This window comes from Pleurodeles waltl, chromosome 12, assembly GCF_031143425.1.
Source record: "Pleurodeles waltl isolate 20211129_DDA chromosome 12, aPleWal1.hap1.20221129, whole genome shotgun sequence".
NCBI classification, from domain to species: Eukaryota; Metazoa; Chordata; class Amphibia; order Caudata; family Salamandridae; genus Pleurodeles; species Pleurodeles waltl.
Window position 1 is genome coordinate 419,631,029 of NC_090451.1, and position 17,661 is coordinate 419,648,689.

General features: G+C 43.3%; 1 protein-coding gene across 1 annotated transcript; it reads right to left on the reverse strand.

The window, feature by feature from the left end:
* Nucleotides 1-16,974: 16,974 nt before the first annotated feature.
* On the reverse strand, nucleotides 16,975-17,250 carry LOC138267134 (uncharacterized). Its single transcript, XM_069215987.1, has one exon. The coding sequence runs from the start codon at nucleotides 17,248-17,250 to the stop codon at nucleotides 16,975-16,977; it is 276 nt and encodes a 91-aa protein (XP_069072088.1).
* Between the last annotated feature and the right edge of the window lie 411 nt (nucleotides 17,251-17,661).

Sequence of the window (17,661 nt, forward strand, 5' to 3'; positions counted from 1 at the left end):
TGCTAAAAGTGCAGCCCAGCCAATCTTTTCTGAGAACGAAGTGGCAGCACCGGTCTTTAAAGTGCAATGCCACATCCCCTCTCTGCTGGCAGCAGCTGTCAGTCCTGGCAGTGGTTACCCTCCGTGGGAATGCCGGCTGAATTGGACTAGGGTGCGCTGGTGTATCAGGACCTCCATCTAGGTCCAGTGCACCACCCAACAGCTGATGCACCACTGGGCGGATATAATCAACTGCGAGGGTGCCCTGCTCGACCTACTAGGCTTCGAGATTCCAGGTCTTGGTAAGTAATATATTATTGTGTTTGTGTTCTTCAATGCAAACTTTTTTTCCCAAATAGCACGTGGCTTGCATTCAGAGGTAAGGCCTGTTTAGTTTACATTAACAATATAATTTATTATGTGATCCAGTTACAGCTAGGCAGGTGCTCGGCGCCACATCATCTTACTCATAGGCACTCGCTTGGGCTGATTATTTAAGAAGCCATCTATCCTCCTGCCTCCATAGTAAATTAGTGATATCAGTGAGTTAACATTCTCTGTGACTTTTTTAAGCTTGTACATTCCCAAGCAATTTCACAGTGATGTAAGTATGTGTTAGAAATGGGGTCTTTGGTTGACAGTCAGGTTACCCCCTGTTCAAGCAAGGACCCTCACTCTAGTCAGGGTAAAAGAGAATCACCCTCAGCTAACCCCTGCTTACCCCCTTGGTAGCTTGGCAGAGCAGTAGGCTTAACGTCAGAGTGCTAGGTATAAAGTATTTGTACCAACACACACAGTAACTTAATGAAAACACTACAAAATGACACAACACCAGTTTAGAAAAATAGGAAATATTTATCTAAACAAAACAAGACCCAAAACGACAAAAATCCAACATACACAAGTCAAGTTATTAATTTTTAAAGATTAAACTCAAAAATAGCGATTAGAAACAAAAAATGCTTCGATGAGATGTTAACACAGCCTCATGACGGAGTCGTTCCCAACAAGCCGACACCAGCGGCGCCTGACACGGAATCGTGTAGACCCCCAAGTACAGTACCTTTGGTGAAGAGTGAAAACAAGCCGATGCGCGAAGTCGGTGATAGCGGCATCTGTGCGAAACGTTGAATCCACGCACTTCGAGCGGTGCCGGTCACGACGTGGTGCGGCGACTTCCACGGAGTTGCGGACTTCAGCGGGGCTGCAGCGGCGTCGGGCCTGCGAAGAGCGCCACATTCCAGCGAAGGTCACGGCATCGGGTGCAGGTGGCGTCACCGGATTCAGCAGCGGCGTCGGTCCGGAGTCGTCAGAAGTCGATTTCCTTGGATTTCCACCAGCTTTCCTTTCAAGGGCCCAGGGACTGGATAGGACACCACTTGTCAGAGCAGGAGTCTCTCCAGAGACTCCAGGTGCTGGCAGAGAGATGCTGTCCCTGAGACTTCAAACAACAGGAGGCATGTTCTAAATCAAGCCCTTGGAGATTTCTTCACAAGATGGAAGGCACACAAAGTCCAGTCTTTGCCCTCAGAAGCAGCACTGCAGGAAAGCTCCACAAAGCACAGTCACAGGCAGGGCAGCACTTCTTCCTCAGCTATTCAGCTCTTCTCCAGGCAGAGGTTCCTCTTGGTTCCAGAAGTGTTTCTGAAGTCTGTAGATTTGGGTGCCCTTCTTATACCCATTTTAGTATTTGAAGTCACCTTCCTTCAAAGGGGACTCACACCTACTTGTGAAATTCTGCCTTGCCCAGGCTAGGCCGCAGGCACACACCAGGGGGTTGGAGTCTGCATTGTCAGAGGCAGGCACAGTCCTTTCAGATGAGAGTGACCACTCCACCCCTCCCTCCTAGCAGAGATGGCTAATTAGGAAATGCAGTTTACACCCCAGCTCCCTTTGTGTCACTGTCTAGTGTGAGGTGCAACCAGCCCAACTGTCAAACTGACCCAGACAGGGAATCCACAAACAGGCAGAGTCACAGTAATGGTATAAGCAAGAAAATGCTCACTTTCTAAAAGTGGCATTTTCAAACGCACAATCTTAAAATCAACTTTACTAAAAGATGTATTTTTAAATTGTGAGCTCAGAGATCCCAAACTCCACATGTCCATCCGCTCCCAAAGGGAATCTACACTTTAATCAGATTTAAAGGTAGCCCCCACGTTAACCTATGAGAGGGACAGGCCTTGCAATAGTGAAAAACGAATTTAGGAATATTTCACTGTCAGGACATATAAAACACATTACTATATGTCCTACCTTAACCATACACTGCACCCTGCCCTTGGGGCTACCTAGGGCCTACCTTAGGGGTGCCTTACATGTAAGAAAAGGGAAGGTTTAGGCCTGGCAAGTGGGTACACTTGCCAAGTCGAATTTACAGTGCACATTTACACACACAGACACTGCAGTGGCAGGTCTGAGACATGATTACAGGGTTACTTGTGTGGGTGGCACAACCAGTGCTGCAGGCCCACTAGTAACATTTGATTTACAGGCCCTGGGCACCTCTAGTGCACTTTACTAGGGACTTAACAGTAAAACAAATATGCCAATCATGGAGAACCAATTACATACACATTTTAAACAGGAGCACTTGCACTTTAGCACTGGTTAGCAGTGGTAAAGTGCCCAGAGTAATAAAAACAGCAAAATCAGAGTCCAGCCCCCATCAATAACCTGGGGAACAGAGGCAAAAAGTTAAGGGAGACCACGCCAAGGATGAAAAGTCTAACAGTATGCATCATTGCATTGCTTAAAAGGGACACTGAGTTGATCCATCAAGGGGGTTAAGAAATGATAATAGAATCAAAGATCGTTCATTGCAGTGCACTAGGTCCAAATTTAGTTTTTCTGAAGAATATTTGAAATAGGAATTTTAGGAGTATAGCCAACTCAATGATAGTAGATCATGCTAGTACCATAGGTAATCTGATTTAAGTACAATGTTATTGAATTTGAGATTAATGGTACCACTAATGTATCTTTTTATCTTCTTTACTTGTTACATCAGCTCCCAAGGGCATGAAGAAGGGCACTACCCAGGCTGGTCTGGCAGGAGCTAGGAAGGGGCCACCCACCTGCGCTGATGCTGATGGCTCTGCTCACCCAAGTAAGTCCTATTATTTGATAATATTATTATTATTTCCCAAACTTTTACCTCTCTCCACTTTTATACTACTTTTAATTCTGTCTTGTTTACTTTTTTATACAGTCCCCCATTAGTTGTCAGCTACAGCTGCCCCAGTTGCAGATAGTAGCAAAATACTTGAGGCACTAGCTATCATGCCTAAAATAATTCATTTTTATTTTTCTACTATATCTGTCTGTTTAGTTACTAGGAAAGCCTTCAAAAGAAAAAAAAAATGAAATCAATGTTTTTTAATCTGTTTTTATTCTGCCATAATTCCTCTCTACCAGACAGTGAGAGCTTTTTATGTGTGGTGGTTGTGGATAAACAAATAAAAAATTGCCTTGTGACTCTCCTAATCATAATTACATCAACTTTCAATGTCCCTAGGGGGGCAGAAATGTGGTGCTACTGTGCCAAACAGTATCTACTTTTGAAGAGATGTTTGTTCAGAGCATTGTGTACAATTTGTCTTTTTTATCCTTTTTTTATCTCAATATAGCTACTCCTGCTTGATGACCACCACCAAACAGGCAGGAGTTAACAGCCAACCTGTGGCAGCAGAGGCTGGGAAACATCCAGGCTGAATACTGGTGGCTGGTGGTTCTGGAGGAGGAAGAGTCCGGAACAGCTGCCTTGGACCCAGGAACCAGCACAGCAACATGCCAGACCCCAGCCTCCCTGCCAGTACATTACTGGTGCCGCCGCCAGCAGTCAGGTCCCTGATTGCACCGTCTTCTGTACTCTCTTGCCCCAGCAGGGCATTGCTGAACCTCATCCTGCAGCTGTTGGACCGCATGGAGAGCCGGCTCACCAGGATTGAGCAGAGCCCGGACCAGCTCCAGACCTATATTGACAGTGCCCTCTTCTAAGCCCTTTTTTAATTTTTTTGTTTTGGTGGGAGGGACTTGCAGGTGGGCAGGGTAGGAAGGGAGTTAGGATGGACTTTGGAATTTTCATTGGATTTTTTGTGGATGGGGTTCTTATTTGTTCGGGCAAAGTGATATGACTGTTGTGGGTGGAGAGGGATGGTTTTCTATTTGTAAATAATCAAAGAAGATTTTTTTTTACTTCATTTGCACCTCAAATCTTTATTTTGGTGTTTCAGTTTGAACAGCTGTCTTTTAGTGTAGCCTGTGTTTTTTTTAAATCTGCTACAGAGGTGAATGTCATTTACTTATACTTTTACTCTGTTGCCTTCTAAAACTATATATTAACCACTAGGGGATGATTGACATTGCCTATTTTGCCTACAAAAACCTAGCACACACAGACAACATCTTCTTCAGTAGGAGTTAATTACTAACTAAACAAGTTCACTTCAATCCATTGTTCTTCTCTTACATGAATAGATGATCCAAGGGAGTGTTCTTACTGCAGGGTTTTTCCTAAGGTGGCATTTTAAGGGGGTGGTTGGTAGAAGTAGTAGAAGGCTAGCGCACTAACACAGAAGACAGAAGGTGGCACTCCCACCTATGCAAGCTCTAACTCACTGTCAAATAGACTGAAAGAAAACAGAGAGTTAGTGGGTCAAATATAACTTTGGAAGACTGAGAATAAACTAACACAATGACAGTATTAGACACACATCAAAGATAACTTGATATGATAATAAAATCTAGCAATATCAATTTCTTCTGAGCAACAGTGGAAAGCTATAAAACTAAACTTAGGAGAGGAAATCATGGAATCAGGAGAAGTGGGCTCAGATGCAAGAGTGGTTGTACTAGGTTAAGCATTTAAAGAACATACACAGAAGGCATGAATGATTATGCTGATGTGGCTGATGTGGAATGTTGCTCAGGTAATAGCAGGTTAAAAGGTAATGTCACTTTCACCACATCCGCCCCAGCAACTGTGTGATTCATTTATGTTGTAAAATTAAGTGACACCTCAATAAATCACACAGCCTGAGGGAAGAAAGTTTGGGGCTCAATGAATGGATGTGAAAGGGAATTTGGAGAATGGTGTGACAAAGACAAACACTACACTAAAGAAACTGCAACAATATTCATAGGGCGCTGAGAGGCACACCATCATCAATCTGTTATCGAAGGAAACAAAGGAATAAGTACAACACAGTTCAGTTAAATGCATTGCAAACAGTCCTTTTGCCCCCAAAAGACCCCAGATAGTATATCCTAAAGGTTCTGTTTTTTAGTTTTGAAATATACAAATTATGGAAGATGGAATTTTAGCCACACTGTTCTAAAAATGTTAATTGTTAAAAGGAAAATGATACCATATTGCCAAATTGAGCAATGCATCTCCATTTGTCTTAGAATGTCTGTCACTCTTGGGTGCCTGTCTGAACCTGTGTGGTAGGTAAGCTGGAGTCTTGAGCTTTCCCCAAGTTTTATTCTTGCAGGAGAGGACTAGGAGAAGACCTGCATACTGAAAAAAAACAGTAGCTCTATTATAGAGTAAAGGAGAAGGACATGAGAAAGCCAGGTAAGCTTCATCAGGAGTCAGGAGAATATTATGAAGACTCGGTGGCAGAGCAACAGCACAAGAGGAGTTTTACGTTTAAGCCAGCAATGCAGAAAACACATACTCAGCAGCATTTCCAAACCAACGCACCTCTCTCAAGTTCACAGAGCTGAGTGAGTACTAGGTCTCAGAGTCTTCACCATTATCGTGATTTTCTTTGAAGTTGCTAACTTTCTCCTTCTAGCTGTTGAGGCAGTCCCAACCTGGGTCCTTCGTTTCTCCTTCTCCAGATTCTGAGTAACTCCATCCCAGACCCAAACCAAGCAAGGTAGACCTGTGAACTGCACTGCTGTTGAGGAACAAATAGAGAAACAGAACCATAGTATTTTGTATAGATTTGTGTTTGGTAACTAAAGTGGCTAGTCTGTTCTGAGGAACTTGAGAAAAGGTACATTTCACTAAATTTGAAAGGCCAATCACTTTCAGGAAATAAATTCACCCACCAGCCCCCAAACATTGCAAATTATCAGAAACAAGTTTACACATTTGTTGAACTCTAACCCTCACTGTCAGCCACCACATGTATCAGTCATCACTCACAAATGCACAATCACTCAATATATCACCACTCACTGATGCAATAGATGCGTAATAGTTACCTCTTCCAATAAATATCTCCTCATTGATGGTATCAACACATTAAAATTTGGCAATGTCACTGGCAGTCTCTTAATTAATGATATTCTAGGATAGAATAGGATAGACAATGGCACGCAAGCAGTCCAGAATTGACTCCAATGTCCTGAAAGGTATGTGGGGGCTTCTTCAGTGCACATGGGTCCAACTCCAATCTGGGCTTATATGTGACTATAAAATGGTGGAGCAGCATAAATCTGATACAAACATAATGTTCCCATGGCATTTATTTTGTTGCAAAGAAAAAAAAGAAGTTCAATGAGAAATAATTTAAAAGTTCTATGATGGCACTGACATACTCAGTCCAGGAAATAGAGTTTGTCCTCAAACTCTGCTGGTTCACCCAGAAGTTGGTCAGCTAACACACTTGATACAGACCAATCATCCTTGTCCTCCTCATGTGCTGTTTCGTGGATGGTGTAATCAGGCGTTATAAAATGCTGGTTAATTGTGATCATGGATAATCTCTCCTCATTTTAGGGTGAGAGACTGGTCTTTCTCACTGTAACAACTGCACCAGCTGCACTGAACACACATTCAGTAGACATGCTGGCTACAGGACAAGCCAGAAACATTATTGCCAGCCTGCTGAGTTCAGGCCATTGTCACATCTTCCCATACCAATACACCAATGGGTTTTGATCGACATACACCTCTTTCGGGTCATCCAGATACTCCTGGAACATCCTCTGAATGGTCATTGGTGCTGCCACTTTCTTGACCACCTTTGCCTCTGCACTCTACTTAAGACCTGCCACTTGAAACCAAGCCAATGCAGAAGTTGCTTCTAAATCTTCTGTTGCTGTTGTTGCCAATTTTCTTGTTGGTGGGGTTGATGGATGTGAGACAAGACTGCCCTCTTGGAAATTCAAAGTGACACCCCAGAACTGCAGAGTGGCACTTTGAGTTCCAGCCATTCTTCTTTCAGTTCTTCTGCTTGCCCAACAATCCACCTCTTGTATTGTGAAACCTCCTCTTCAGGAAAAGGAATGAAAGTGGAAGCATTTTTTTGTAGCATCGATCACGTAGGATAACACAGATGTACTTTTTGGAGGAGATAATTTCATTTTTCAGCCTTCAGATGCATCTGCAGGTGATTAGTAGGTTACTGGCTATGTCTTCTTTTTTTAAGAACGTCTTGCACAACCAGGTTGATGTGGCGCCCAAACACAGGACCCTGAAATAGCCACTGTGTGCCATGTTATTGGCATTGTCCGCAGCAACACCTTGCCATCAAATTGATCCAAGATATTTGCAGCTGTGTGTGATTTCTACATGGCGAACATTGCTACTGTTGCATGACACCGAACACTCTTAAAAATGTCTTCAGTGCCAAGATCAGTAAATAGATTTTGCTTTACCCCCACTAAAGAGATCCAGTGTGCAGTGATGGACATTAATCAGTCGCCTGACAACTGGTCCACATGTCTATCGTCAGAGGGATAAAGGGGACAACACTTTGCTACAAAGCTTGTCCTACCAATTGCAGCACATTGTGATTCAGCACTGGAACAGCAACTCTAGCAATATTGGTCCGACTTGGAACCTTCCATTTCGGGCAGATGGCTGCCACAAAGTCTAAGAATCCCACGCCTTCTACAAAAGAAACAGGGAGGAATTCCATTGCTAACATTTTTGCCAGCTTTCCATTGTACAAACATGCCATTGGGTGGCTGCATACATAGGGCCCCTCCTGCCTAAACATGCCCATAATTGTAGGCTGGATTTTGTTCTTTTATGTGGCCACTGAGATGTAGGTAGAAGTAGACTCAATGTGCATTGTAGGGCAGTCACTGCATGCCGTGGTATCTTCATCTGACTCTGGGTCTTCCTTTGCCCTAGTGAGGTCCCTGAAGCTAGTGATTCTGGTGCACTGCTGGGGAAAGGAATGCTTTGCGTAAGGACGTCACTTTCTTCTTCCTCATGTTCCACCATGATTTGAGAAGTTGTAGCTGATGTTTCTTGGCTCTCCTCACATTCAAAACTCCGACTATGTTGAGCCATTGTTTTTAAGGTGCTCCTCCCACTGCATTACATGATGTTTTTTCATATGGGTTGTCTAGCCTCCAGTACTATAATGTGAACCAGGCTTACCTTGTCGAACACTTGTGTGGCAAATGGTGCATATGGCAGTGTTCTCCTCCTGTTTGCTAATTGTAAAAGAGTCTCAAACTGATGAGGAGTACTTCCTTAGTGGGCCAATGCCTGAAGAAGAACTGGAGGTAGGTGGGTGTGTCAATTGTCTCTCTGCAGTGCATACTTCTACTGAGGTACAGGTTGGTGCAGGTCTTTGCTGGGGCCTTACAAATATGGGAGCTGGTGGTGCTGCCTGTGCTACACTCTTCAGAGCAGGTTGGATTTTAATGTTGGTCCCCTCTGTGCCAGATTTCCACACTGATTCCCTCAACATCATTATCCTCCTCATCATCATCTCTTTCCATGATTCTAAGGCTTTCTGAAATTTTTGTATCCCCTTGCCTCTCATGGCATCTCTTTGTCTATGCTGGGGTCCACTCCATGTCCTTATCAATGTCATCTGAAGTGGAGTTGGAGATGATGATGGATTAGTACCCTTCCTTTTTCTTGCTGGAGATCTGGGAGCCATTGCTTCTAAAAGAAGAGGTTCTTACTCGGCAGGAAGCTGTAGCTGCTGTTCTGCTCCAACTTCAGGAAGATCTACTATTGCTGGCTGCGGTTGCTGTCCACTTTGCTCTGTTTCCTGAAACAACTGAGTACTACTTTGCGAGAGGGACAAATCCAATTCAACATCACTGGAGTCACCATGATTGCAGTGGCTGCCTCACTGACAGGCATGGTCTTGGGGTTATGTTGGGTGGTTCCTCCCTGGAGGCTGGGGAGGCAGGCACACATCTCCTGAAAAAGATTGTGTTTGGAACACCTCTGTCAGAAAGCTGCTTCTTTTTTGCACTGTCCACTTTCTTAGGAGCAACTTTCTTCAGGGCATATTAAGTTCTAGGTTGGCAGTGGCACTAAGATGCACAAGCAAAAGAGTTTGTAGGACCGAAGTAACTGTAAGGCCTTCTCTTTGGCTGTACTGCGGGTGATGTGAGGTCTCTTCTCTTGTACTTATAAAAACAACCAAACAAAGAAAATATGTGGCATTTTTCAGGTTGCAATAGTACAGAGAAATACAATCTTAGTGTGGTTGCTTACTTATGTAATAAATACCAATTTAATCAAACATTGTAATGTCAACCCACACCTTCACACCATAAAAAAATTATATTTGAAATTAGACAGCACAACATGCAGATCTAGCTCTTTGGTTGATCTCCATCTGTTTTAAGAGAGACACCTGGGGTTGTCAGAGAGACGTGCATGGGTAAATGGAATAATCCTTTAAAAACCTATGGTGGCAAGGTGGTTAAGGGGAAATGGAATAATTGTTAACAAAATGAATTATGCTGTTGATTTGTCTGCAGTGCTCTGCAGCCAGGGTGTCCTGGAAGAAATAGAAATGGAGAGACCAAGGCAAAATGCAGAATTAAATAAAAGTAAAAATAAAAAATAAAAATTATAAAACAAATTACAAAACTAAAATATAAAAATAAAGTAAGAGATGAAATAAAAAATGTAAAAAAATAAGATACAAAAATAAAAAATAGATACAAAACTAAGAAACTAAAATATATAAATTAAAATAAAGAAGGAATTAAAACATTAAAATTAAAATAAAAGTGAAATAAATCATTAAAATAAAAATTTAAATATACAATAAAAATAAAACATTGAAATAGAATAAAATAAAAATAGAAACTTAAAAAACAAATGATCAATAATTAACGATGTTTGTGAGCAAGCCTATGGCAAAGACACACTGGCTGCTTGCACAAAATGGCTGCCAGTCACATGGTCAAACAACAACAATAAGGAGCAAGGAGGCATGTTAAACAAAGGACACACACATGCAAGTCTATGGCAAAGGCACACCGACTGCATACACAGAATGGCTGCCAGCCAGCCACATGGTCAAACATCAACAACAAGGAGCAAGGAGGCATGGCACACAAAATACACATGCAAGCCTATGGTGAGGGGACAGTGGCTGAATGGATAAAATGGCTGTCAGCTAGCCAGATGGCCAAATAACAACAACAAGGAGCAAGGAGGCATATCAAGCAAAGAACACATGCAAAGCTATGACAGAGACACAATGGCTGCATGCACAAAATGGCTGCCAGCCAATCACATGTTGTACCCAACAACAGCAAGGAGGCATGGCAAAAAAAGAAGACATGCAAGCCTATGGCAAGGGATATTGGCTGGATGGACAAAACAGCTGCCAGCTAGCCACATAGTCAAACAACAACAGCAAGGAGGCATCCCAAACAAAGGACACATGCAAGCCTGTGGCAAGGACACGCTTGTGCATGCACAAAGTGGCTGCCAGCCAGTAACATGGTCAAACAGCAACAGCAAGGAGGCATGGCAAACAAAGAACACATGCAAGCCTATGATAAAGGGACATTGGCTGAATGGACAAAATGGCTGTCAGCCTCACAGTCAAACAACAACAAGGAGAAAGGATTTATGGTAAACAAAAGACACATGCACCCCCAAGGCAAGGGATACTGGCTAGATGGACAAAATGGCTGCCAGCCAGTCAAATGGTCAAACAACAAGAAGCAAGGATGTATGGGGAACAAAAAACATGTGCAAGCCTATGGTAAAGGGACACTCGCTGGATGGACAAAATGGTCACCAGCCACATAGTCAACCAACAACAACAAGGAGCAAGGAGGCATGGGGAACAATCACACATGCTCGTCTATAGCAAAGGGACACTGGCTGCATGCACAAAATGGCTGCCAGCCACATGGTCAAACAGCTAGAACAATGAGCAAGGAGAACAAAGAACACATGCAAGTCTCTGGCAAAGGGACACTGGATGGATGGACAAAACCGCCACCAGCCACATGATCAAACTACAACTGCAAAACAAGAAGGCATGGGGAACAAAGAACACATGCAAGCCCATGGACAGAAAATGGTCCCTGGCCAAACTGCATGGAGAACAAAGAAAAATGGTGGACAATGACAAACAAACACACATGCACACACACTGCCCTTAAGGAGGCATGGTGTTGGTAACACTAAAGAAAATTGACAAACATTAATTCAGCAATGCAAAACATGAAAATTAACTGAGCTATAAAAGTTTTACAACAACACACATCCTCCTATACCTTCAGATATTGTCCCAGAACATATACACGTTTTGCAACAAAATAACTGATGAAACTCAAACAATAGCCAACAGTTTAAATATTCCAATGCCATCCCTGCCCTAAATAAAGCTTTAAAAACATATACCACTGAAACATTTCTTTCATAGGCTAATGACTACTAGTGCTGGCTCCTACTGGCTAAATGGTCCTTTGGAAATCTAGGTCACATACTAAAATAATACTGCAAATGTTACAAACAAGTGGAAAAGGTACTGAGCTGTGCAACAATTTTCCTTTACAAAAGTTGAAAAATCAATGACATACAAAATAAATAACAACTGGGCCTATACTAAAACTCCAGGCCACCCACCACTATAACATTTAAAAACCTAATTACTTAAAAGAAAATACTGGTGCATGCCCAAGCAAACAAACAACGCCCTTATACAACAGTTTTCGAACTTACTTGTGTGATTCAGCAAAAACAAAGTCCTTAAATACAAAGGTATATCCAGGAGACAAAGAGAGTGATCCTCCCACCTTCCTGCTGACCCTACGGCTCTTATTTTTTGTATCTTTCACTGATGTACAAAAGGCAATTATAGGGAACCACAACCTTTATGATTCCCCCAAAAGTGCTCTGAAGTGGATAAAATTCAGTTAATTTGTCCTATATAACACAAGTATAAATATCAATAAATGAAAGCACACATACAGCACTTTGAAATATCTGAATGGGGAGAAAACTCGAACTCTTGGTTCCTGAAATAATTTAGGGTATGAAGAGTTACTATGAGTAGCAAGCTTTCAGTCAATACACTTGCTATTGTTTACCAGCATTAGCAGAACATGACATAAATCCTTAAACCTATTTCACTTCTCTGTTGTGTGTAACATATTGTCACTAAATGTGTTGTAGCATTTTTCATCCTTTGCAGGAATCAAATGCTCACAAAGGTTGATCAGTCTTGGGACCCGGTAAGTAGTGTGGTAGAACCATCAACAAAATTTCAATACCAACTCAAATATTTTAAACACCATGACCAATGTGGCCGCACAAAGAAAAACTCAAGGAAATGAAGTTAAGGATGTGTTACAAACACAGGCTCAAAGTCATGTAAACAATATGCAAACCAAATTATAAAGCTATTTGATCATTGTGCTTGAATAGATTTAGGTGAAATAACATTAATACAACTAAGCATTCACTAACAGTAATACATAACATCAACTAGAATATCTGAGATACTAAGATATTTTGCTGCTCAGAAATACCAATCATTGGTCAATTTATATTCAGCAGAGTCAAAAATATTATTTGGCTGGACACAGATCAACCCTATAACTAATCAAATCTGAGAAATACATGTGTGCGGCAAAACACATGTGGGCAAAAGACAAAAATCATAAAAAGGACAAAAACAACTTGCAAAGAGATACTCTCAAACTGCAGGTCACTAAGTTAAACAAAGATAAGTAAAAATGGAAAGCATCCGCATCACAGAAGCTCGATCAACAGTCTTCTGAAGGGGAAAATAAAAATATTTCTAAGTCTAAAAGGGCATTTCAAAGAGACAATGTTTGAGAGGAATAGACCGCTTCAAAGGTAAAGCATTCTGGGAATCTTCATCAGCAAAGCATCAGGATCAGCAAGCATTGGAAAAGCATCTCGGGTCTGCAAAAAAAATACTCAAGACTGCTTAGACTGCTCAAAGTTCATGTGTCTATCAGTATTTTAGAATTAACAAACCATTCAAATTCATCAAAGGTATCAGTTCATGTTACCTTCAATAGGCATCATCCAATGGGAATTAATTGTATGACTCCAAAATGAAACAGTCCAATTTCCTCCCAGGTCTGTTGTGGGAACATCTTCAAATCCGTGTGACTCGATGCACATTTGAATTTTTTTTACACAAAACCAATCCATGTTGCACACTGTTTTTTCATCAAGGAAACTAAGCAATGGAATCAGAAGATTGATCAAGAGTCTTCTAAAGGGAAAAATAAAAAGATTTTTAAGTCTAAAAGTGCATTTCAAAGAGACAATGTTTGAGAGGGATATTCTGCTCCAAGGGTACAGCATTTAGGGAATCTTCATCAGCAAAGCATCAGGATCAGTAAGCATCGGAACAGCATCTGGTGTCTGCAAAGAACTGCTCAAGACTGCTCAAAGTTCATAAGCCCATCAGTATTTTTGAATTCACAAAATATTCTGATTCGTCAAAGGTATCAGTTCATGTCACATTGAATAGGCAACATCCAATGGGAATTAATCGTATGACTCCAACATGAAACAGTCCAATTTCTTCCCAGGTCTGTTGTGGGAACATCTTCCATCTGTGTGACTGGACACACAAATGAAACAATTGTATATGAAGCCAATCCATGTTTCACACCATTCTTCCGTCAAGGACACCAAACAATGGAACCTATTAACAAGTAGCTAAACTTCTCATGAGAACATAACCTAAAAGAAAGTTCAGATAGGGAATGATAAAACACTTACAACACAATCACAAATTACAAGATTCATCAGGCCTCACTCATGCTAATGCAAGAGAAAATATAAAATGCTTTTACTTTTTTTTTTGGTGAAACACGTTATAAGTGAATTATAAGTTCACGTTAACAATATTTCACCAATATGAATGATACATTTCATGTAAATTGAACAGCTTTGTTATTACATTTCATTAAGTACAACTGAGAACTGCATTGCTCTCACATACACATAATTTTAAACACATTAATCAATAACATTTTACTAACAATTCAATATGTTTTTATTTGCGCTGTTAGTCTAGAGTCTAATTTACATTTAAAAATTAGTTTTATCTTTCTGACAGGTGATTTAATTCGAAACAAAAGGATGATGGACGGAGTGCTGACAATGCAAACACTCACCCCCAGTCACAGATCTGGGTTTAATCCATCGTTCTTTTGCTCACCATGCCACCCCAGTTTGGACCCAGCCATATGCAAATCAGTCTTGACCCTGTTCCTCATGGGAACAGTCCAGCCCAAACTGCCAGGCCAGGTCCTCCCTGGACCGGAAACAAGGATCCTGGGACCGGTTTCGGGGTTTCACCCCTCATCAGCCAGGCTAGCTTGATTCCAGTGCCCATGGGGAACAGGGTCAAGACTGATTTGCATATGGCTGGGTCAAAACTGGAATGGCATGGGCAGCAAAAAAACGATGGATTTAGGCCCAGATCACTGTACTGGGGGTGAATGTTTGACAATGTTCAGCATTCCGTCCATCACTTGTTGTTTTTGATTTAATTCAAAAGGCACCTCAGTTGAACTCTGAAGTTCAAGCAATTGCACATAGAAATTGCATGTCGGTGCAGCTTTCTGCGTTTGTTTTTTACTCTTTTACTTTCATAAACTTGAACTGTCACATCCTGATGACTTTTGTGACATGAGCGACATCACTAAATTGAAAGCTCTATCAAGTGCTACACTTAAATGAGAAACAATCCTTAAACTGAGATGGAGGATGCAAAGTAAATCAAGAACTGCAGTAAAATTAGTCTGAACTCAATTAAACCAGCACATCTACCCAAAGCTACATCTCTGGAACAACTTTTGGTAGACCAAAGCAAAAACTTGACATGAACTTTCCTGCCTCAGAACAACAATCTGTCTGAAAAGACAAGATCGGTAATTGAAAAGTCAATACCGTCAAAGATCATTATAGGAGACCTGTGCCAGAGTCAGGCCATCATTACGACCTTGGTGGTGTTTGGGCAAGACCGCCATGCGAAATGCCACCACCGTACCGCTGTATTACAAGTCTGAAGAACAAACTACTCAAATATAGCCACAAAACCAACACTGCCAGGCCGTCTGACAGTGAAAAGCTGACTGATCAACAGCCGGCCCCACCATGCCAAGCCCATTCCGACCACCCTATTACAAGTAATTTTCCAGCACAGCGGTACATGCAAGGCGGTAAACCAACTGCGGTCTGCACTGCCGCAATATAGAAACACACTGCCAATAGTAGCCAACACCCCATTGGACAGTTTGTGTACCCCAAACCTGAAACACATAAATATACCACACACACCTGCTCACAGCACCATATAAAACACCCACCCAAACCAGCAATCCCATGCGATCACCACGACCAGCCAGAGAGACATGAGCCATGAAGGACACCCCATACACATAAAACACCTGCACATTGTACACTTTGCACACACCACCACCACAACCCACCAGCACCCACAACCAACCACCCCACATCACCAATCACCCCACACTGCACCCTACCTGGACAGCACTCGTCCCCAACATGTCATGCCAGAAGCATCCAAGGTTCACAGACAATGAGTTGCGGATCATGGTGGACAAGATCGTCAGAGCTGATCCAAAACTGATGGGAGTCCAGGTCCAGCAAACATCATTGGCCAGGAAAACGGGGTTATCAATGCACAAGGGAGGATATCAAGAAGAGGTGGAACGGCCTCAGGGTGAAAGTCCAGGCTCAGGGTCGACCTGAACAAGACTGGCAGTGGGCCCCCACCTGCACCCCTTGACTTAACATCCTGGGAGGAGAAGGTCTTGGACATCATGCATCCGGAGAGACTTAGTGGAATTGACGGTGGGCTCAACACTGGTAAAACAACAACCACTCCTAACCTGCATGCGTACCCACCAATCGCCTATCCACACCATCCAACACTATTGCATACCCCCAATCACCCTACACCCCTCGCCTGCATGCCACACCACTCCTCTCCCCATACCCACACACTACCCCAATGCACAAATAACAAACACAATGTGAAGAACCACAACTCCCACAATGCCTCACACCCCACAGAGCTAAAATTAACTGTCCCGCTTCACAGTGGGACACCTGCATGGACATCCATATCACAGCCCACACCTACTGTTTGCTACAATTGCCTCCCAGCACATGGCAATGTCAACAATGCCAATTACTATCCACAACCCACCATGGCACATGTAAACCATGGCACAGTACCCATAACCAAATCAATGTCTGCAGTGCTGCAGCTGTCCCTGCCATCACTGGAAGCAAATTAAGCCACAGCATACACCACACCATGGAAATGACAACTACACATCCACATACAAACTCTCCTTCTTTCCATCCATAAGTAACCCTGCTACTGCCATCCAGCAGAGGATGCCAGGCTCTGACAGCCGTCCCCGTGAGGAAGATCCCAGTGGATGTCTGGATGGAGACGTGTTTCCTGGGCCACCTGGGGCGACTGGACAGTCCACTCCCAGCAGCCCCACCCTGGACACACCAGATTCCCTATCCCATGAGGCTACAACACCTCAGCCAGCCTCTCCACCCCATACCTGTGCTCCAGGGACATCTGAATGAGAAGTGTGCCCCACAGTACAGGGGCCAGAGTCAAGGGCACACACCCCAGACAATGAAGGGCCTGGTGCTATTGGGAGTGGGCACACTGTGCCAGGGGCACCAGCACATGGGGCGAGTGGCAGTGGGAGGTGAGAAGTGGCCCAACGGATGAGGTTGGTGTTTTTTACTTTCTCAGAGAGTAGCGTTTAACCACCAAATCCATAGAGGGTGCATCCCTGGCGCGTTCTCTTGGGGTGTTCAGTATAGGTGACTGCGTTCCAGATTACATTCTCCAGGAAAACCTTCAGCACACTGCGGGTCTCCTCATGGATGAGGCCAGAGATGCACTTGATTCTGCCACGGCGTGCCAGGCGGCGAATGGCTGGCTTGGGGATGCCCTGGATGTTGTCCCAGAGCACCTTCCTGTGCCTCTTGGCACCCTTTTTGCCAAGGCCCTTTCCTCCTTTGCGGCGTACAGACATGCTCTCTTCTCAGTCGAAGCAGAAATCCTGGGTGCATACCATCAAACCCAGGACACATGGGCCAGATCCTTGCCACTGTGAAAGAGAGCCAAAGGCTGCAGAGTAAATACCATCAGGAGGCTATGCAGCAGTGGCAGACCCACAATGCCACGATGGCCTCCATGGCACGGGTGCTGAAGGAACTCACCACCATCCTACGTGAGTCTATCTCCCACCAGCAGGCCCCTTCCATGACCCACATCACTTCTGAGCCCTCTACGTCAGCGGCAGCTAGTGGAATGGAAGCCCTGCCAAAAGACCCACAGGACAACAGCACTCATACCCCTGTAGCCGATGAGCCCCAACACAAGCAAGGATGTCCAACCAGACATCCTGCTGGAACTGATGCCAAGACCGAGACTACCACCAGGA

Coding starts and splice junctions, on each gene's coding strand:
- LOC138267134 (XM_069215987.1), bottom strand. CDS start 17,250: ATGTCTGTACGCCGCAAAGGAGGAAAGGGCCTTGGCAAAAAGGGTGCC.